This window comes from Narcine bancroftii, chromosome 4, assembly GCF_036971445.1.
Source record: "Narcine bancroftii isolate sNarBan1 chromosome 4, sNarBan1.hap1, whole genome shotgun sequence".
In the NCBI taxonomy this organism is placed as follows: Eukaryota; Metazoa; Chordata; class Chondrichthyes; order Torpediniformes; family Narcinidae; genus Narcine; species Narcine bancroftii.
Genome location: NC_091472.1, coordinates 234455766 through 234478765, shown reverse-complemented (window position 1 = coordinate 234478765; position 23000 = coordinate 234455766). Strand labels below are relative to the sequence as shown.

The following is a 23000-nucleotide window of genomic DNA, read 5'->3' as shown; positions in this document are numbered from 1 at the left end:
ATCCAAACTTGTTTTAAATGCATTTACTGAGGTAGCTTCCACTCCTTTATTTGGCAGCGAATTCCATACATTCACCACCCTCTGAGTTCCTCTTCATCTCCGCCATAAATCTACTACCCTGAATCTTGAGGCTATGTCCCCTAGTTCTAATCTCCCCCACCAATGGAAACAATTTGACTACCTCAGTTATTGCTATTTCACTTTAATGGAGCTGGAAAGTTCTCCTTGGAAATATTTATCAGGGCAAATGGTTCCTGGCCATCTATGCAGCAGTTAACAGGACAAAGCTGCATAACAGAGTTTATTTACTGATGAACACATTCCATCCCTAGACACCTGCACCCGCTGAGTGAAGTGATTTGCTTCCACTTTGCTTATCTTTTGTCCCCAAGTCTGTTCTGTAGTCCTGAGGTGCTGCCCTTCTGGTGCACTTCATGGTTTTGAAGATTCTGTCCTTGGATTAATAGCAGTGCAATATTCCATCTGGATTGATCTTGATGTTTGATGGGATTGCTTGGTGCTGGCATCATCTTTCATTCAAGGGATCCAGCAGCAGCAAACTGTTCATCTTGCTGTTTACTAATTGTACTGAAGATACTGATTATTGACAGCGGTTCAAATTCAAAAGTGTGAGGAAGTTTTGCAGTGGAGTTATAAGGGAAGTCAGCACATGCTGGGGTTGAACTGCAATACATAGAAGTGCTGGAGAAACTCGGCAGGTCATGCAGCATCCATGGGGCAACCAAAGTTTTGGGCCTGGGCCCTCGTCAGGTATATAGCTCCTCTGCAAAGTTACTTTGAAAGGTGCCTACCCTGAAGAAGTTCTCCTTTGTCCATAAACCTGACGAAAGCCCTATGGATGCCACCTGACCTGCTGAGTTTCTCCAGCATGTTTGTGTATTGCACAAGAAGCTTCACATTTTAACCCTCTACTGAGGATGGCTAACCTTTACTTTGATGGTAAGTGTCAACTTTGGCCTTTCTCACAGTGCCTATTTATAATCATGACCCCTCTGCCTTTCGACAGACTCTTCCTGAAACTCAGATATCCACTTATGCCACAACCCTCCACCAGAATCATACTATTGTGTCAGCTTTGTACAAGGTTATTCAGGACCCTAACAATGAGGTAAGGCCTCTGCAACCAACTCGGGGATGTGGATTGAGGGAGGGAGAGGTGCAGCAATGGATGATGTGGGAGAATTGGTGAGACCTAGAATGGAATTACTGCTTCCACTACTTTGCTCCTTCTGCAGTTACTGGAACCTGTCTGTCATCAGCTATTCGAGTTGTATCGGAGCTCTGAGGTGAAATTGAAGAGGTTTACGCTACAATTTTTGCCAGAACTAATCTGGGGATATTTGCGGATCACATCGAGCAGAGAGAGACATTGCAATGGGTGCATTGAAGCTTTGCTACTTGGTATCTACAATCTAGTAAGTTCAGTTAAGAAAATGTATACAAAGGATAAAAACTGACAATCAAACCAAAAACTGCAAATTCAACAACTTGCATCTGATCATTTGAGTTAACGTACAGAGTGGCTGGATTTGCAGTTGCTCTCTGCATGCTGGAGTTGCTTTAATGTGAGAAACCCCATTGGAAAAACATTGCTCTTTCTGCTTTATTATTGACATTATCAAGATTATTGGTTTGGTAAGATTATTTAAAAACCTACTGCCATCCAACCTCTTTCTCTTGCCACTCCCAACAGCTGAGGTCTGGATGGTGGGGGTTCACCAAGGAGTTGGCAGAAGGACCATTCACCTCACTGGCATGATCCTGTCAAGTGTGATCCTAGGACATCTGCACAGTACAAATCGTCCACACTCCTCTAAGATTTGAACTGAATTTGTATCATCTTATGAAACGTCAACCACACTGAGCAGTATTTACAAGCAGAATATATGAGTAAATATTCACGGATGGCACCTGAATGATACATATTACATTAGTGTTAATGTAATGCCACCTCTCTGGCACTGCTACTGAATGAACAGCTGAAATGAACCACAGTTGGAATCTACTACTATTTGAGATATTGGTGGGATAATTTTTGGCTTCCATTGATCAGTCCTGTGATTTTTATGAATGAGGAATATCAGAGATGGGTTCCAAATCACAACTTCATAATCTGTTGTATAAAATCACTTGGTTAGCCCATAGAAAGAGCACGTTTAATTGCAGATTGTTCGGGTAGAGGAACAGGCCCAGTGCCGGATTAGTTCAGAAGCAAAAGTAGTATATGCTAAGGACCCTGCAATTTCAAGGGCTTTGCACTAAAAGCTTGCTCTATTACTATAGTACTGCACTTGCTCTATTAATATAACTGCAATTTTTTTATAAATGTATATCATAGATATTTTTAGATTATTATAGCACCCCCAATCAAAGAACTGATAATAAATCTTTGAGAAAGGCCAAAGAATCAGCAGGTCCATTCTTGTTATCAAAAAATACGCAATGAGTGAAATCTTTGCTTGGATTATAATCAAATGGCTTTGAGGGTTTAAGTGAGAATGAAAAAGAGAAATTGTTTAGTTTAATTGTTCAAAAGTATATTTTGTTGATTCTTAATTTTGCACACTGAATCACAAATCAGTGAGAAATCCAGTGGTAATGGTGATATTAAGCATGCAATCCCACCTATGTCAATTTTCCCTGATGGAATCCTGATCAATTACACTTCCATTTCCTCACCTCCAAGATGGATCCGCTGCAGCTCAGAATTTTGAATAGGGGCTACCCATTTGTATCTTTTTTGGGCATAATTCAAGTCCATTAATAAAGGTTTCTTTGTTAATACATTTATTTATTTATTTTTAAAAAGCAGCAGCTAATTTTAAGAACTAAGACATCAAGCTAAGGATACTCCTTGCTGTTGAACCAACACTGTGGCCGTTATGTTCACTTACCGAGGAAATCCACATCAATGCTGTCCTTGGGGATACTTGATGCAATGCACCAGGTAGACAAAGACAATTGTCTCTCTCTTTATTCAAGCCCAACATTTTGGTGGACTGGCCTATGCTTTCATCCCTGGAGCAAGAACAGGGGGTCTGCATGATACTGCAGGGATGGGTGTTGGTACTGATGGCCAGGCAGGCTTCCAGCCACTTGCAGAGCATCTGACAAGCTCTTTTGCTGGGGTTTCTGTTGCCCACCACCAGATATTTGGCTGAAAATTCTTTGTCCTTCATCCTGGCACCTCTCCCCTTTGCCTGGCCACTGACTCTCTTTGAAACCTGCTTCATTTGTATAAGTTTGTATCCATTCATAAAATGTGCGAGGCTGTGTTTGCAATGATTTATTGCTTTGAGTTCATCTCTCTCCTCTGAATTTAGTTCCCCTGCCATTTGTTGTCCTACTTGCCCCTTTTGTTCTCTCTTTATAACTACTAGATGTTTTAATATTTGTGTATTTTAAAAAAAATTTAGGCCCCTTTATAACATGTGCTACAGGCCCCACACTCGCTTATTCCAGCCCTGAAGAGGACACCAAATTGGTATTAAATATCTGTTTATTACTTCCTGTATAAGGTTGTTAGAAAAGAGGGGAGCAGTAGGACACTCCACTCATCAATAAGATGAGTCTCCACTCATCAATAAGATGAGTCTCCACTCATCAATAAGATTCATTGCTGACCTACCATAACATCAGTGTCCTGCACTAATCCCATTTTTCTTGGTGCCCAAAAACTTTACTGCCCAGTCTTGGAACATGTTCTAGAATTGAGCATCCACATGCTTCTGGGGTGGAAAGTTCCTGATGTTCACTAGCCTCTGAGCATCTGGGAAGGGGGTCTGGGGAACTCTTTTTGCCAATAATGACTAACCCTTCATTCTGAGATTTTGCCACATCCTATACTCCAAGTGGCCTGAGTCCATTTTTTCTGAAGTTTCAATATGATGTCTTCACACCTTCAGCAACCTTCGAAAGGGAAACTCCTATCATTTGTAACCCTCAAGTGAGAAAATTCCTAATTTTGGTTTTAAGTGTCTGACCCTACATAATAATTCCAGCAAGTCATCTTTATTCTTGTATTCAACTGGGATCTACTGGGTCTGAATTATTTTTTGTATACAAATGACCAGAACATTAATGCCAATAATTTCCAATCCTTTACCACTTTTTGTATTTCATTAGTTAACATTGCATTTATTTATGCAATCAAGTCAAGTTTATTGTCATCTCTTTGTAGGAGTCTTCTTTTCTTTGGCTTGGCTTCGCGGACGAAGATTTATGGAGAGGGTAAAAAGTCCATGTCAGCTGCAGGCTCGTTTGTGGCTGACAAGTCCGATGCGGGACAGGCAGACACGATTGCAGCGGTTGCAGGGGAAAATTGGTTGGTTGGGGTTGGGTGTTGGGTTTTTCCTCCTTTGCCTTTTGTCAGTGAGGTGGGCTCTGCGGTCTTTTTCAAAGGAGGTTGCTGCCCGCCAAACTGTGAGGCGCCAAGATGCACGGTTTGAGGCGTTATCAGCCCACTGGCGGTGGTCAATGTGGCAGGCACCAAGAGATTTCTTTAGGCAGTCCTTGTACCTTTTCTTTGGTGCACCTCTGTCACGGTGGCCAGTGGAGAGCTCGCCATATAACACGATCTTGGGAAGGCGATGGTCCTCCATTCTGGAGACGTGACCCATCCAGCACAGCTGGATCTTCAGCAGCGTGGACTCGATGCTGTCGACCTCTGCCATCTCGAGTACTTCGACGTTAGGGATGTAAGCGCTCCAATGGATGTTGAGGATGGAGCGGAGACAACGCTGGTGGAAGCGTTCTAGGAGCCGTAGGTGGTGCCGGTAGAGGACCCATGATTCGGAGCCGAACAGGAGTGTGGGTATGACAACGGCTCTGTATACGCTTATCTTTGTGAGGTTTTTCAGTTGGTTGTTTTTCCAGACTCTTTTGTGTAGTCTTCCAAAGGCGCTATTTGCCTTGGCGAGTCTGTTGTCTATCTCATTGTCGATCCTTGCATCTGATGAAATGGTTCAGCCGAGATAGGTAAACTGGTTGACCGTTTTGAGTTTTGTGTGCCCGATGGAGATGTGGGGGGGCTGGTAATCATGGTGGGCAGCTGGCTTATGGAGGACCTCAGTTTTCTTCAGGCTGACTTCCAGGCCAAACATTTTGGCAGTTTCCGCAAAGCAGGACGTCAAGCGCTGAAGAGCTGGCTCTGAATGGGCAACTAAAGCGGCATCGTCTGCAAAGAGTAGTTCACGGACAAGTTTCTCTTGTGTCTTGGTGTGAGCTTGCAGGCGCCTCAGATTGAAGAGACTGCCATCCGTGCGGTACCGGATGTAAACAGCGTCTTCATTGTTGGGGTCTTTCATGGCTTGGTTCAGCATCATGCTGAAGAAGATTGAAAAGAGGGTTGGTGCGAGAACACAGCCTTGCTTCACGCCATTGTTAATGGAGAAGGGTTCAGAGAGCTCATTGCTGTATCTGACCCGACCTTGTTGGTTTTCGTGCAGTTGGATAATCATGTTGAGGAACTTTGGGGGACATCCGATGCGCTCTAGTATTTTCCAAAGCCCTTTCCTGCTCACGGTGTCGAAGGCTTTGGTGAGGTCAACAAAGGTGATGTAGAGTCCTTTGTTTTGTTCTCTGCACTTTTCTTGGAGCTGTCTGAGGGCAAAGACCATGTCAGTAGTTCCTCTGTTTGCGCGAAAGCCGCACTGTGATTCTGGGAGAATATTCTCGGCGACACTAGGTATTATTCTATTTAGTAGAATCCTAGCGAAGATTTTGCCTGCAATGGAGAGCAACGTGATTCCTCTGTAGTTTGAGCAGTCTGATTTCTCGCCTTTGTTTTTGTACAGGGTGATGATGGTGGCATCACGAAGATCCTGAGGCAGTTTACCTTGGTCCCAACAAAGCTTGAAAAACTCATGCAGTTTGGCATGCAGAGTTTTGCCGCCAGCCTTCCAGACTTCTGGGGGGATTCCATCCATACCTGCTGCTTTGCCACTTTTCAGTTGTTCAGTTGTTCGAGTACAACCCAACAAAACAGCGTTCTCAGTGGGTGGTGTGTGTGTTCATTCATTGCCCATGGGAGGCAGCTATTTCTCAGCCTGGTCGTGCTGGCTCTGATACTTCTGTATCTCTTCCCCGATGGGAGCAGCTGAAAGATGTGTGCAGGGTGGAAGGGGTCCTCAATTATTTTGCGTGTGCCCTCTTCACAATGATCCCGGTAGATCACATTGCTAGATGGGAGGGAGACTCTAGTGATCCTCTCTACCACTCTTATGGTCCTATGGATTGACCTCCAATCCATTTCTCTGCAGCAACCATACCACACCATGGTGCAGCCAGCCAGGATGCTCTCTGCCAGGCTGGTAACCTTGCCCACTTCAGTCTTCTCAGGAAGTGCAGTTGCTGTTGCGCCTTCCTTACAAATGAGATGTTGAGTGTCCATGATGGGTCACTAGTTAAGTGAACTCCAAGGAACTTGGTGCTCTCCACTCTCTACTGCGGAGTTATTGATGTGTAACAGAGGGTGGTCATTCCTGGTCCTCCTGAAGTCCACGATCATCTCCTTTGTCTTGTCCTTGTTGAGACTCGGGTTGTTTCTCTTGCACCACATCATGAGATTTTCCCCCTTTTCTCTGTAGTGTGACTCCTCATGTTGCTCATGTTACTGTGGTGTCATCTGCAAACTTGATGATAGTGTTGGAGCTAGATCTGATGATGCAGTCTTGGGTGAGTAGTGTCAAGTGAGCACAGTCCTGAGGTGTGTCAGTACTCAGCGTGATAGTCTGCTACTGACCTGGACGGTCTAATCTTTCTGTTCGGAAGTCCAGGATCCAATCACGGAGAGGGATGTTGAGTTCCAGCGAGGACAGTTTCTCTACCACCCTCTGGGGAATTATCATATTAAACTCTGAGCTGAAGTCAATGATTAGCAGCCTGGAATGTGAGGCATTGTCCTCCAGGTGGACCAGGACTGAGTGAAGCAACAAGGCTATAGCATCATCCGTAGAACAGTTTCTTCTATAGGTGAATTGAAATGGGTCCAGCGTCTCTAGGAGGTGTTCTTTGACGTGTTCCATCACCAGACACTCAAAGCATTTCATAATAGTGGAGGGCAGTGCCACAGTGTGGAAGTCATTGAGGCCTGTTATTTTTGCCCTCTTGGGTACCGGGATGATGGTGACTGTCTTGAACCCTGCGGGAACGATGGACTGCTGCAGTGAGGTGTTGAAGATACCTGAGAAGACCTCCGTCAATTGGTCTAAGCAGTCCTTCAGTACCCGATCAGGTATGTTGTCTGGTCTTGCTGCCTTGGATAGGGTTCTCCTCACCTCAGCCAAGGCTATGCAGGAGGCTCATTCATCAGGAGGACACTGAGCTTTATTTTGCATCATCCTTTTCTCCTCATCAAACTGTTCATAGAAGGTGTTCAATCTGCCCAGAAGGGAGTGTCATTGTCCTTAATTTCACAAGGTGATCCATAATAGTCTGGATCCTTTGCTACATGCACCTCATGTCAGTGGTGTCCCACAGCTGTCTGGATCTTCTGTGCATACCCATGCTTTGCCTTCTGAGTTCAGTCCTGGCTGATCTCAGTGCCATCCTACACCCTGTCCTGAAGGCAGCATCATGAGCTGTGAGAAGGACCCAGACCTCTGCATCCAACTATAGTTTCAGGTTAGCCCTGGTTGTGAAGCATTTGTTGATATCCTCCATGCACTTTCTGATGTATCCATTTGCCATCCTTTAATCTATCAGCATTGCTTTGCATCTCTCCAGGTTGCCACACAGGTTGATAGGATACCTAAGAAGGCTATGGTCTGCTGGGCTTCATTAGTCAGGGGATTGAGTTCAGGAGCCATGAAGTAATGCTGCAGCTCGAAATCCTGGTGAGACCACACTTAGAATATCATGTGCACTTTTGATCACTTCTTTACAGGAAGGATGTGGAAGTGATGAGATTGCAGAGGAGATTGAGTAGGATGTTGCTTGGATAGAAAAATGTGTCTTGTGAGGCAAGGTTAGCAGAGCTAGGGTTTTTCTCTTTGGAATGAAGAAGGATGAGCGGTGGCTTGATAGAGGTCTACAAGATTATGAGAGGCAGAGATGAGGTGGACCACCAGCATCTTTTTTTTATCTCCCAGGAGTAGCAAACACCAGAGGATCTGCAATAAGTAAAGGGAGGAAAATTGAAGGGAGACATCAGAGTTGTGGGTGCCTGGAATGCATTGCCAGAGATGGTGGTAGAGGCTGGAACTAAAGGGGCATTTAAGAGTCTCTTAGATAGGTACATGAATGAAAGAAAAATAGAGAATTGAGGTTGGGAGGGTTTAATTTTTTTTTGCATAGTTGTATATGGGTTGGCACAACAACATGGGCTGAAGGGCCTGTACTGTGCTGCATTATTCGATGTTCTTGCTCCTTACTTTCCATCCAGCTATGTATTGACAGCAAGCCTGGATGCATCATTTATTTATTCTTAAACTACTTTCTGCCCATCTGACTGATGTGCATCAAGAATTAATCCTATATCTTTAATTTTGTGTAAGAGCTGTTTGGCACTTGTTAAATCAAGTTTTTGAACATTGAAATGTATTATCAATCACTTGTTTCCTCATTTGTACTGTTTATTGAAAAATCAAAATGCTTGTCAAACAAAATTTGCATTGTCTAATCCTATGGTGTTTCTAAATTGTTCATTGGCTGTTCCCAGGTTACAACTGCCAGACTTGTGGATGCCCCTAACTCCCATAATGTAATTAAATTTTAAAACTATGCCTTTATTCCTACAAAAGATAGAACTAGTTTCCTATCTTTTGACATCTTTGGTAATTAACCTTGCCAGTCTTGTGCTTTGCCATTCATTACAATACTATGGAGGTATACTTCTCACATTGAGTGATTTTTTTTTTGTGTGTGTGTATTTTCTGACATGTGGACTTTGCTGCTGAGTTTAAAAATGAAATTGGTTTGTTTCATGAATGCAGCCGATGTTCAGAATTAGAAGAAAAATATTAAAATGTATCACTGGTATTCGTTTATTCCCACCTCCTTTTTACATTTTTTTTCCAATCTGTTTCTTCTTTCTAAGCAGATCTGTGATTCCCACTATTTCTGGAATGTTTATTGTGCTTTTCTTGAAAACTGATAAATGTTCTTTCAGTATTTTTCCCCTTTATAATTTCTATTCTTTGTACATCTATCAAGGCTCTTGTATTCTCTTGCTCTTTCAGTATTTTTCCCCTTTATAATTTCTATTCTTTGTACATCTATCAAGGCTCTTGTATTCTCTCGCTCTTTCAGTATTTTTCCCCTTTATAATTTCTATTCTTTGTACATCTATCAAGGCTCTTGTATTCTCTCGCTCTTGTATTCTCTCGCTCTTGTATTCTCTCGCTCTTGTATTCTCTCGCTCTTGTATTCTCTCGCTCTTGTATTCTCTCGCTCTTGTATTCTCTCGCTCTTGTATTCTCTCGCTCTTGTATTCTCTCGCTCTTGTATTCTCTCGCTCTTGTATTCTCTCGCTCTTGTATTCTCTCGCTCTTGTATTCTCTCGCTCTTGTATTCTCTCGCTCTTGTATTCTCTCGCTCTTGTATTCTCTCGCTCTTGTATTCTCTCGCTCTTGTATTCTCTCGCTCTTGTATTCTCTCGCTCTTGTATTCTCTCGCTCTTGTATTCTCTCGCTCTTGTATTCTCTCGCTCTTGTATTCTCTCGCTCTTGTATTCTCTCGCTCTTGTATTCTCTCGCTCTTGTATTCTCTCGCTCTTGTATTCTCTCGCTCTTGTATTCTCTCGCTCTTGTATTCTCTCGCTCTTGTATTCTCTCGCTCTTGTATTCTCTCGCTCTTGTATTCTCTCGCTCTTGTATTCTCTCGCTCTTGTATTCTCTCGCTCTTGTATTCTCTCGCTCTTGTATTCTCTCGCTCTTGTATTCTCTCGCTCTTGTATTCTCTCGCTCTTGTATTCTCTCGCTCTTGTATTCTCTCGCTCTTGTATTCTCTCGCTCTTGTATTCTCTCGCTCTTGTATTCTCTCGCTCTTGTATTCTCTCGCTCTTGTATTCTCTCGCTCTTGTATTCTCTCGCTCTTGTATTCTCTCGCTCTTGTATTCTCTCGCTCTTGTATTCTCTCGCTCTTGTATTCTCTCGCTCTTGTATTCTCTCGTTCTTTTTCTACCAGCTGCTAGGTTCTAAAATTCTTAATCCTCGGGCTTGCTACACTTTGTGACAACATTAGGAACCTCGTTCTTTTGTATCTTTTAAAATCCTTCAGCCATGGTTCTGTTACTCTCTCCTTTAGCTTTTACCCAACAGAAATTGGAGCCATGTTGTTAAACTAAAAAGACTGTAAACACTGTTTGCACTTGAATACACAAAAGTGCTGAAGACACTCAGCAGGTTATTAATAGCAAAGATACATAATCACAATTTCAGGCCTGAGCCTTCGACAAGGCTTGAGCAAAAAGCAGACAGGCACCTGAATAAAATTGTGGGGTGGGGTGGGGGGGGGAAGAAGGTTGGGGAACCACAAGCTCACAGTCAAGGTGTCATAGGTGGATATGGGTGGGAAGGAAGAAGAGAAAAAAGCTGGGAAGTGATGGAGAGGAGGGGATAGCTCACTAAGTGGAGAGGGTGGAGAGCTAGAGAAAAAAAGATTGAGGGATAGGGAAAGGGAGACAGGCGAAGGGCCTAGCAGAAACTGCTGAAGTCGTTGTTAATGCTATCCAGTTGGAGAGTGTGCAGACAGAATGTAAGGTGCTGTACCTTTGTAGGTGGCCTTGGTTTGGCAGTGTATAAGGCCATGGACAGACATGTTGTGGGTGTGGGGGGCAGAATTGAAATGGATGGCCTCTGGGAAGTTGAAGAGTGACGAAGGACTCGGTCCCGAAACATTGGTTGTGTATCTTTGCTATAGATTGGCTGAGTTTCTCCAGCACTTTTGTGTGTTAAAGAAATTTCCCCCATTATTAGTTGTGAATTATTTCTTCAAATGTTTGCAAAAGTATGACTGTAATCCTCTGAAGATCCAGTATTTTGATTTCCACTAGCTAACTCTTCACTTTTATCTGTTTTGCTTGAATTGTTCAGATTTAAGCCACTGGTTTCATTCTTCATTAATTCATTTTCAACTCTCTTGAGCAATTATCACAATTGTATTTCAAAAGGGGTCACATTTCTTAATTATGAAGGAGCTACATAAATTACTTGATTGTTTGCAATGAATCCCTCTGGCATATGTTCTGCCAAAGATACAAAAACAAATCAGTGTGGTAATTGTTTTGAGCCAATTTCAGCATGTTGAACTGTAGAAGCTGTCCTGACGTACTTTTGCCCTGAGATCCTCCACATAACCAGCCTCCCCACAGTGTATGCAAATGGACAGCAAAGATTTGCTTTGGACAAGAAAACCTTTTCCAAACTGACAACTTTTGAGGAGTGAACCCATTCTCCCCAGTGTAATCCACCTTTGGCAGCACAGTTCGCATAGAAGTTGGATCCATTGCAGGGTCAGTGACCAAGGTTCGAATCTGACGCTGTCTATAAGGAGTTTGTATGTTCTCCTCATGTTTGTGTGGGTTTTCCCCAGCTGCTCCAGTTACTTCCCACCCTCAAAAAAAAAAGTGCAGGGTAGCAATTGCCAGAATCAGTTTTACTGTGTTGTAAATAAATTTTAAAATGCTATTTCATTTAAAGTAAGGCAATAACTTGCTCAATGAGCACCATGACCCCAGCAATCATTTTAAACTCTTCTTCAACTCCATGTTCATGAAAGACTTTCACCTCATTGCAAGGAGTTTGCATTTTAATACTGTCTTTCACAATCTTGAGACACTCCAAACCATCTTGTGGCAAGGTAAATATTTCTGTAACGTTGTAAGGGTTGTGAGGTAATGATCAATAAAATCAGTTACCAGTCTGTGGTGATGCTGATTAACCAATTAAACATTGACTACAAGAGGAGGTATGAACCTGGATTTAAGATTAATGCCCTCAGAATGAAAATTCACAGCTGATAATGCAGCATTCTCTTGGCGCTGGCCTGAAGTGAGACTGGATTGTGTAAACGAGTATCTAGGTTAGGACTAAAGTTAAACAAGAAAGACTAAATGCTGTGGTTGAGCGTAATATACAAATGTGCTGGAGAAACTCAGAAGGTCATGAGACATCCACAGGAAGTAACGGGTAATCAATGTTTCGGGCCTTTACTTCCTTTTACTTTACTTCCTGTGGATGTCTCATGACCTTCAGAATTTCTCCAGCGCAATTGTAGATTGCTGAGATCAGAATATTTGGGGGGGAAAAAAAGCCATGACAGGGGTTTGTATCTGGAGCTCAGGTTGCCAATAGTTTGGACTGAAGTCTGTCTGGCTGTGGGAATTCAGGAAGCAAATCCATGGATGCTCTTGGGGATGGGGTGGGGGGTGGAGGGGTGGAGAGAGACTCTCTTTTGCTTCTTTCTCTGACTGCAAGAGGTGCTGACCAATTTTTTGCTGTTGATGAATCTTTGTCTGCCTTGCAGACTAAAGTCAATTTTGTGTAATATTACATCTGTTTTATTAGATGATATAGGAATCTTGAATCATTGGTTATAAACACAAGAAAACTTCCTTGGCTCTATGTTCTAAGATCTAATTTCAATTTAGAGGCTTGGACAAGTATTTGAAAAGGAAAGACAAAAGTTCAGCATTACGTTTCCTTTTTCCACTCTGTAACTTTAAACTCTAGGATCTCATTTTGTACTCCCTTGGCATCAATACTGTGATCTAGTAGCTGCCTCAGTAGTTGTGTGGAATTGTGGATCACTCCGCCTGGTGTGGATGCTTTGTCAGCCTGATCACTCTGCCTGGTGTGGATGCTTTGTCAGCCTGATCACTCCGCCTGGTGTGGATGCTTTGTCAGCTTGTACCTGACTTGAAATAACGTGTCGCACTTCTTCATCTGATTCAATTAATCATGATGTTCTTGGCTCAGGCCTCTAAAGCGGCACGAGAATGGGTCCTGATGGGAGCTGTGCTCAAAGCAGCTCCTCTGCTAACCAATGTGACCAAAAGCTCACTGTTCAGCTATGTGGCATTGCCGTGCAGTTTTAAAAGCTAAATCATAAAACACAGGAACAAGCCCTTTGGCCCATGATGTATGCACCGAATGTGGTGGCAAATTAAACAAAATCTCTTCTACCTGCACTTGGCCATCAAAGTAGATTTTGGCTATTGCATCATAGGTTTGGACCTGAAACTCAGGCTGCCACGGTTTGAATAGGAGTCTGTGCGATTGCAGAAGCTGTGGGAGCATGGCAGACATCATTTACATTTATTTCTGTCCTTGTGCCATTCTTACTCTTGTAATTCTCTTTGCAAGCATGCTCTTCATTGTGTGGCTTGCTCGTTGAGTTGAATGGGTTTCAGTGGTATTCGCTAGGTTCAATTGGGATGAGATGTTTTTGGTGGGGAAGGGGTGGTGTAACTGGATTCTGATGGAGCTGGGCTGTGTTTTTGGGATGATGGATCACTTCAGTTTGATTTGCGACTGCATTATCATTGAATATGATGTATTGTTGTGACAGACATGATCAACCTTGTGTTTTATCAGGTCCGCAGCAGCTGGTCAGACTGGATCTGGGACTTGTTTCTATGTTTATGTCAAACCAATGTTATACTGCAATAATGCTGAATTGTATAAGTGTGAAATGGAAGCATAAAATGTACTTTATTTTCCTCACAGGAAATGGTGGATAGAGATGGAAACAATAAGGTCCTGTCCTTCACAATCCCATCCCTGTCTAAGCCGTCAGTGTATCATGAGGTGAGTGTCTTCCTCTGATTCCATGATTTGTTGTTCTGACTCTCCACCCAATGAATACCTCTCATCAGGTCTCCCTTCCGTGCTCCAGAGAAAATGACTTGATTGTCCACTCTCTCTATAATTCATACCCTCTAAACCAGGCAACATTCTGGTAATCCACTTGTGTACCTTTTTTCCAAAGCATCCACATTCTTCCTATAACAAGGTGACCAGAATTACACGCAATGTTCCAAGTACAGCCTAACTGTGGCGGCGCACATCTCTGTGAGCAAACTGGCCCCATTTGTACCGACGCACTGGTGGGGCATCTGCAGAAGATCGCGGCGTCAAGGCTTGCTCACTCCCTTGTGGCTTGGGCCACTGCCCACGCCCCAGGCCACGTGATGATGTCACCACTGCGCGGGGCGAAACTCCTGTTGGCCTTCAAGGGGTTCGCGCGAAATTCAAATAAACAGATCTACTGGAAACCCCACCAAGTCTAGTGTTGTTTTATGTGTGTAGCAGCCGCTACATTGGTGACGCTGACGAACCCAGAGGATATCTGTTCTCTAAACATGGACTCATCAGCAATCAGCGCCATCTCAGTGAAGCTCCCTCCATTCTGGACCCACCAACCTCACACGTGGTTCGACTCCGGCAGATCACCTCTGACTCCACCATGTTCTACCACATGGTGAGTGTCCTTGATGAAGAAACGGCAGCCAGAGTTGGCGACCTGATCTACGATCCTCCTGAGGAGGGCAAGAACATCACCCTCAAAACCCTCCTCCTCAGCACCTTCGGGCTCTCCTGTCGGCAGCGCGGGGCCAGGCTGATGCACCTCGGCCTGGGGGACAGAGCCCTGTCCGCGTTGATGGATGAGATGCTCGCACTGGCAGAAGGTCATAAACCTTGCCTGATGTTTGAAAAAGCCTTCCTCAAACAAATGCGGAGGATATCCAGCTCCTGCACCAAATTGCTGTGGCGAACGAGGCCACTATGAACCAGGTCGTCTGCCCTGCACCCAGCCGATCACAGCCTGCCACCAGACAAAAGACCGAAGAGCACCAATCGACCTGGTACTTCTAGCCACCAACACTGGGGAGTACAAGCTCTCAAATGCCGCCACCCTGCTCACACCAGGGAAACAACCGGACCGGCCGCCGCTGATGGCTGCGACGGCTGGCCACACGAACAGCCTCCTACATATTATGGACAAGACCAACAGTCAGCATTTCCTGGTAGACACCAGAGCAGAGTTGAGTATGCTACCTCCGACGGCCCTTGAGATCCATACGAGGCCCGACCCTGCGGGCAGCGGGCAGCGAACGGCACTGATATTAAGACCTTCGGCACATGGACTGTTCAGGTACACCTCAAGCAGGAGAAAGACCATTGTGAGAACTGCGCTGTTAGGAGCTGACTTCCTTCAGGTGCACAACTTGCTGGTCGATTTGAAGGGCAAGAGGCTCATTCTAGTCCCTACGTCTCGAGCTGTCCAATGCGCACAGGCCAGGGATAGCAACCGTCTGCACGCCCAAGGACGAGTACTCCTGTATCCTCGACGAGTTCCCCGCCTTCTCACAGCCACAGTTCACCGCCTCCATGCCACGACATGGCGTCCGCCACCACATCGCCACACAGGGCCCTCCCCTCCACACCAAGGCCAGATGACTACCGCCCAAGAAGCTGCATTTGGCGAAAGAGGAGTTCTGCTGCCTCCAGGAGCTCAGCATTGTCCGCAAGTCAGACAGCCCCTGGACATCTACCCTGCATATGGTCCCCAAGACCTCTGGGGGTTGGCGCCCTTGTGGAAACTACCACTGGCTCAACAATGCGACTATGTCCAATCACTACCCCATCCCCCACATCCAGGACTTCACAGTCAAATTGCACAGTGCCAAAGTGTTCTCCAAGGTCGACTTAGGGGCTACCACCAGATCCCCGTACACCCGGATGACATTTGCAAGACCACCATCGTCACCCTGTTCAGCCTGTTTGAATTTCTTCTGATGCCTTTTGGTCTGAAGAACATTGCCCAAACCTTTCAGTGGCTCATGGATGCAGTGGGCAGAAACTTGGACTTTGTGTTCATCTAACTTGATGACAACCTCCTCGCCAGTCAAGATCACTGCGACCACGAGACCCACCTCCGCACTCTGTTTGCCCACCTGGCTGAATTCGGCCTCTCCGTCAACATGGCCAAATGTCAGTTTGGGAAAGAGTCGCTACAGTTTTTGGGCCATACCATCACTGCAGATGGGGCAGCACTATCGCAGGACAATATCGGGGCCATACAACAGTTCCCTAGGCTCAAGGGCCTGCAGGAGTTCACCGGGATGGTCAACTTGTACCACCTCTTCATCCTGGGGCCGCACGTATAATGTGCCCACTGTTTGCCCTGATCGCCTCTAAACAAAAGACACTCGAGTGGTCGAAAGAGGCCGAGACGACCTGACGCCCACACTGCACTCTTTGTAGATATGTCCTCCATGGCCATCGGGGGTGTCCTCGAGCAAGAGGTTAATGAGCAGTGGCACCCGCTGGCGTTCTTCAGCTGGTACCTCCGACCACCCGAGTTGAAGTACAACGTGTTCAACCGAAAACTCCTGGCCTTGTACCTAATGATCAGGTACTTGCGCTACTTCCTGGAGGGCAGACCATTCACTGTTTTCACAGACCACAAGCTGCTCGCTCAGACCCTCGCCATGGCTAAAGACCCCTGGTCAGAACGCCAGCAACAACACCTTCCTTATAATCTCAGAGTTCACTACCGACATCCGACACCGTGCGGGTAAGGACAATGTTGTTGCCAATGCGCTTTCCAGACTGACCATCCACAACTTGTTCCCTGGCCTGAACTACGCCCAATTAGCTTGGGCCCAGAAGGACAACTAAGAGATGCAGGCGTTCCGAACCGCCATCACCGGCCTGCGCCTAGAGGACCTGAAGCTGCCAGGCAGCCATGACATGGTCCTGTGCGATGTCTCGACAGGCTCGCTGAGACTGATAGTTCCCCCCGCAGTGGAGGCAGGAGGCATTCTGGGTTATCCACGACATGGCCCATCCCTCAGTCAAGACGCATGGTGGCGGAACACTTCATCTGGCATGGGTTAAAGAAAAAGTGGCCCAGTTGGCGAGGAACTGTACGCATTGCCAAGCATCCAAAGTCCAGCGCCTTGTCAGAGCCCCGGTACAGCACTTCGACCCGCCAGCCAGGAGGTTCGACCATATCCACGTCGATATAGTGGCCTCCCCTACTGGTGTCCAGGGACACCCGCTACCTCCTGACCGTGGTCGATTGGACGACAAGGTGCCCAGAAGCCATCCCCCCTCAAAGACACTTCCGCCGAATCCTGCGCCAGAGCCCTCCTCGCAAACTGGGTCACACATTTTGGCGTCCCAGCCCACACTGCCAGCGACAGGGGTGCTCAGTTCACTTCAGCCCTTTGGGCGCATCTGGCGGACAGCGTGGAGATCCAGTTCCACCACACAATAGCCTATCATCCCCAAACGAATAAACTCATAGAACGTTTCCACCGTCACCTCAAGGCGGCTCTCATGGCGCGGCTAAGAGGACCCAACTGGGCAGATGAACTGCCATGGGTCCTGCTTGGCATTCAAACGGCTCCGAAGGAAGACCTCCAAGTCTCGTCCGCAGAGCTCATCTACGATGCACTGCTGTCGCTGGCAGGGGAGTTTCTTGGAGCACACGCTGAGCCAGGAAGTGAGACACCGACGCTACTCGCAGACCTCCGCAGCAAGCTCACCTCGTTAACACCCGCACTGCTAACCCACCACGGCTAGCACCTGCCGAACGTCCCCAAAGAGCTGGACTCAAGAGGAGTTCATGTTTGTCCAGTGAGACCCGCACCCTGTCCCCCGGCGATGTCCATATGAGAGCTCGTACAAAGTCCTCCAGCGATCAGGAAAAGCCTTTACTCTGGACATTGAGGACAAGGAGGAGCTTTTCACTGTTGACTAGCTAAAGCATGGACTTGAGCCAGACCGTGCAGATGGCACAACCCAGAGGGGCCAACCGCCCAAGCGGCGGGACGCATAAGCCAGTTCTGGGGGGGGTTATGTGGTGGCACACATCTCTGTGAGCGAACCAGCCCAGTTTGTACCACCATGCTGGTAGGCACACGTGAAATTCAAATAAATGGTTCTACTGGAAACCCCAGAGTCTAGTGGTGTTTTATGTGTGTAGCAGTCGGTATATAACCAAAATTTTGTAAATCTGCAATGTGACTCAATGCTCCGCCCAATACCTCGCGCTTCTCCAGATTAAACTCCATCTGCCCATATCTGTAACTGATCTCTATCCTATTGAATTCTTCCATTGTTCTCTGCACTGTCTACAACTCCTCCAGTCTTTATCTTCATATTTACTAACCCACCCTCCTACCTTTACATCAAAGCCATTTATTTTTATATATGGTCCCAACTCAAATCCTGAGGATCGTCACTGGCATCCAGCCCAAATAACACCTTTCTACTTCTAGGCTCTGTCTTTTATGGGCTAACTAATTTCACATGCAAACTGTCAACTTGTCATAAATCCCATGTGTCTGGACCTTCTGAATTGGCTTACATGAGGGACCTTGTCAAAGACCTTACTAAAATCTATGTATGTAAAACACTGCCCTATCCTCATGAACTATCTTTGTCATCTTTTTAAATTGGTAAAATATGACCTGTCCCTCAGAATGCCATGCTGACTGTCCTTAATTTGACCTTAACTTTCCCAATGTGCACATATCCTATCTTGGTATCCTTTCCAATAGTCTCCCTACCACTGCCTTGAACTGGCCTATAAATTCCTGGATTATCCTTCCCCAACCACCACTACCCCACCCCCCCCCCCCACCCCACCTGAACCAAGGTGCAATATTAGCTATTCTCCTGTCCTCTGGGACCTATTCTGTCACTAGTGAGGATGCAAATATTTTTGTCAAGCTCCTAGTAATCTCTTCACTTAGCTTTTTCATTTACCCAGGGATATATTCAATCAGGTGCAGGAGGATTGTCCACCATAATGCTTCTCAAAAGACCCAACACCATCTGGATATGCCCTAACTCATGAACACTCTCCACATTTTTGCTCCCTATCTTTATCCATGTCCTTCTCCTTGGTAAACACTGATGCATAGTATTATGTTAGTATTCCTTTGTTTTGGAGTTGTCCTGTCCTCTTCCTTGACGTCCTCTTGTTTTTAATGCAAGTATAAAATGCCTTGGGATTATCTTTAATCCTGCTGGCCAAGGACACTTCATAGCACCTTTTGACCTTCCTTGACCCTTGCTTGAACTGTGGCTATACACTTCTTTGAGGCTGGTATTTGGCAACAATCATTTGTCTCTATAAGCTTTGACAAGAGTAAGAAGTTTATATTGTGGTGTATTTCCATCCAGTGATCCTGGATAGGAAATTCATGTGTAACTAGATTTTGTGCAACTCTGCCTGCTCCTGGTAGATATCTGGCTGTCATTCACCACCTGGAGGACTGGAGAGTGACCAGCTCCTCTCTGGATATACCTTGTCTGAATCCAGATTTTCAGGAGTTTGGTTGACTGGACTGGGGGAGGGCAAGGAAGATTTGATTTCAAGGAGTTGTGCACAGGAAGAGGTTCACAGGAAGAATCCTATTGAAAAGAATGGAGGTAGAAAAGGTCACTTGGCTGACTCGTTTTCACCATCCAGTGAAATTGTGGCTAATGTGTAGTTTGGTGCCATGTACCATTTCTGCTTGTGGCCAGGAGATATTATTTGCTTAATAAGAATATTTCAGTCAGAATTTATTGTCATGAACGTGTGTTGTGAAATTCATGGTTTTGCGGCTGCATTATTGTGCATTACTGATGCAAAAACTGCTATAAATTACATTTCTGTCAATGCACTATTTTAAATAAATAAATAAATTGGTGCAAAAGAAGAGGAAAGGCCACTGCTTGCGTCCCAGGCCATGTGATGATGTCACGTACATTGTTTGTTCAGAAATCTGATGGTGGAGGGGAAGAAGCTGTTGGGTGCTCGTCTTCATCACCTCCTTCCTAATGGTAGCAGTGAGAAGAGGGCATCGCCTGGGTGGTGAGGGTCCTTGATGATAGAGGGTGCTTTCTTGTGACACTGCCTCTTAATGTCCTTAATAGATGTGCTTAATAGAGTGAAAACTAATGTCCATGATAATGCTGGCCAAGTTCACAACTCTAGTCTTTTCCAGTCCATTGGCACCTCCATACCAGACAGTGATGCAACCAGTCAGAATACTCTCCATAGTATATCTGTAGAATTTTGCAAGAGTTTTGGTGTTGTACCAAATCTCCTCAAACTCCTAATGATGTATAGCTGCTGGCGACCCTTCTTCATGATTGGATTGACATGAAGGCCACAGGATAGATCTTCAGAGATGTGTCTTCCAGGAATTTGAAATTCTTTACCCTTTCCACTACTGATCCCTCGGTGAGGACTGTTTTGTGTGTTTACACAGCAGGTGACAATATTTTATTACTTGCAGGTACAAAAACTAGGTGGTGATGCAGATGAGCTTCAAGGGTATATTGACAGGCTTGTGAATGGGGAAAGAGATGACAGGTGGAATATGTGGACATATGTATGGATAATGCTTGCATAGGGGGGAAATTTGGTTTTCTTTAAATATAATTGGTGACAGATTGAAGTTGTTTTTGTCCAGAAGGAATTTTTCTTTGTACATGACTCCCAGAAAGATCACGTGGGTACATCAGGGAATTTGGAAATATGAGCAGGATTTTGGCCTTCATTACAAGAGGATTTGAGTACAAGAATAAGCATGTCTTGCTTCAATTGTCAAGATTCAATTCAATCTTGGTGAGATTGCATCTAAAAGATAATGTGCTGAACTGGTTTTCTCACTGAAGAAACGTAGTAAGGGTTCTCCAGTGATTCTTGGGGTGCTGGGTTTATCACAATATTTGAGATTCTTTTATTGTCATGGAACATTACACGAAATTGCATTTACTCTGCTGTAGGGCTGCAAAAGATTTTCCATTAGCATAAACTGTCTGGTTCTCTTTGCAGTCCAAGCTTAAACAAACCTGGTCTATACTCTTGAGTTTGGATGAATGGAAGACTATTTAAAACATACAAAACTTAGGCGATCTGACGGGGTAGCTGTTTTGCCTGCAGGGGATCCAGTGCCAGAATCACAACCTCCAAATAGAGAAATGGGCTTTTGAGACATACAGATGGGAGGGGATATGTCATCAATAATCTTTGCATCCCAAGAGGGCTGTGGAGTCTGTCACTGTGGGTTTTTCATTACCAAAGAATCTGAGGTTAGTGCAGGATCAAGGCACTGAGGCAAACGATGAGTCATTATTGCAGAATAGGCATAAGGCCAAATAGTTTTCTGCTTCTATAATCCTGTGATCTATTTTTATGCAGGATTCTAATTGAATAATGTCTCTAAATTTTGACTGCTAATTTCTTTTTTTTCTTTGGCTTGGCTTCGCGGACGAAGATTTATGGAGGGGGTAAATGTCCACGTCAGCTGCAGGCTCGTTTGTGGCTGACAAGTCCGATGCGGGACAGGCAGACACGGTTGCAGCAGTTGCAGGGGAAAATTGGCTGGTTGGGTGTTGGGTTTTTCCTCCTTTGTCTTTTGTCAGTGAGGTGGGCTCTGCGGTCTTCTTCAAAGGAGGTTGCTGCCCGCCGAACTGTGAGGTGCCAAGATGTACGGTTTGAGGCGATATCAGCCCACTGGCGGTGGTCAATGTGGCAGGCACCAAGAGATTTCTTTAGGCAGTCCTTGTACCTCTTTGGTGCACCTCTGTCACGGTGGCCAGTGGAGAGCTCGCCATATAACATGATCTTGGGAAGGCAATGGTCCTCCATTCTGGAGACGTGACCCACCCAGCGCAGCTGGATCTTCATCAGCGTGGACTCGATGCTGTCGGCCTCTGCCATCTCGATGTTAGGGATAAAATGCAGAGTTCAGAACAGTTATGGGGTACTTGTGCCTTGGTTAAGAAGTTGTGGGTTCAAGGTGTATTCCAGATATTGGAGCCCAATAACATATACAGAGACTTCAAAGTAATACTGAATGAGTGTTTGAGTCTTTCAGCTGCGGTGTTAACATCGCAGGTGAAGGATTCTAGTGCACTATTTTGAAGCAGAATGGGGGCTATCTCCTTGGAGTCCCATTTGGATCATGTTTGTTGATACTCATTGCTGCTAAAATAGTGATCAAGTACTTTTGTTGGCTGTAGTGCTGTAGAATGTTCCTGAAGTTATGAAAGGTACTGTTAGAATGCAAGTCCTTCTTTCGCTTAAGTATTAGACAAAGATATTGTCAAATAGCCCTACATATTTCTGTTGTTGGACCAAGCAGTTCTTGCATGTTTGCATTTCAATCCATTGGGTCAAGAAACCCACATGCATCCAATGCATTGAGTGCCTTTCTGTTCAAAGGCATCTTGTAGTTAATATCTGTTCAGCCTATTGCTTTATAGCAGGCAAACAAAATACATTAACTGGGCAGTGTATCAATGATTAGGGATACTCTGCAGAGACTGCTGCTGGAAGACTTGTCATCTCCTCCACAGTTGCTTGCTGCATTCTGGTTTCATTCAGCAGGCACGACTCTGGCTGATTTAGCCTAGCGGTGATGAGCTGCAGGATTAGATTATCCTGAAGGAATCTTCTCGTCAGGCCCCTTTTTGGTTCTGCAGCCAGGAAGCAGCTGCATAGACCCCACTGCGCACTCAACACAGTTGATCTCCATGTCGCCACTAAATTATAACTCTGCAATGTTTTCCTGGTTGGGTAAATTCCTTTGATTCTGGGTTTTTTTTCTTCTAAATGTCATTGAATCTGTCCAGTTCTGTCCTCTTGCTCTGGTGATACTTGGAGTCTACTGTCTTCACTTGCAATAAGAATTTTTGATATTTCTCCCACCTCCCTGTGAGCTCCTCAGTTGATTGCTCCTTTAAGAAGTTAGTAATCATCCATCACACACTCTTGATTGCAAAAGTCGAAGGGTTTAAGCCCTGGGTTGGTCAAGTCTCGGATCACTTACTTGAATCTGCATTTTATTTTTGAGTATCCCATGCGATATGGGATGAGTGAACAGGGGAAAGAAAGAGCTTGCAATTTATTGGTCTGCTTCAAGTTCTCCAAAATTAATTTGTTTGTAGCAAAGTGCAGCAAGCTTCCATGAACAGCACTGAGATTCTTTACTGTTGTAATGACGTTGATCCTCCAATATTGAT

At 45.1% G+C, this 23000-nt stretch overlaps 1 protein-coding gene across 4 annotated transcripts in view; it reads left to right on the top strand.

Moving 5' to 3' along the window:
* LOC138761725 (hyccin 2-like) overlaps positions 1-23000 on the top strand; it is a 46247-nt gene that overhangs the window by 8443 nt on the left and 14804 nt on the right. For 2 of the 4 annotated variants that reach the window (XM_069934359.1, XM_069934358.1), the window contains exons 3-5: positions 1028-1129; positions 1257-1436; positions 13689-13769. In XM_069934359.1, the coding sequence (XP_069790460.1) occupies positions 1028-1129; positions 1257-1436; positions 13689-13769 (363 nt within the window). Of the gene's footprint in view, positions 1-1027; positions 1130-1256; positions 1437-12260; positions 12285-13688; positions 13770-23000 lie in introns of those variants that run through there. The other 2 variants (XM_069934360.1, XM_069934361.1) reach the window with 2 other exon arrangements.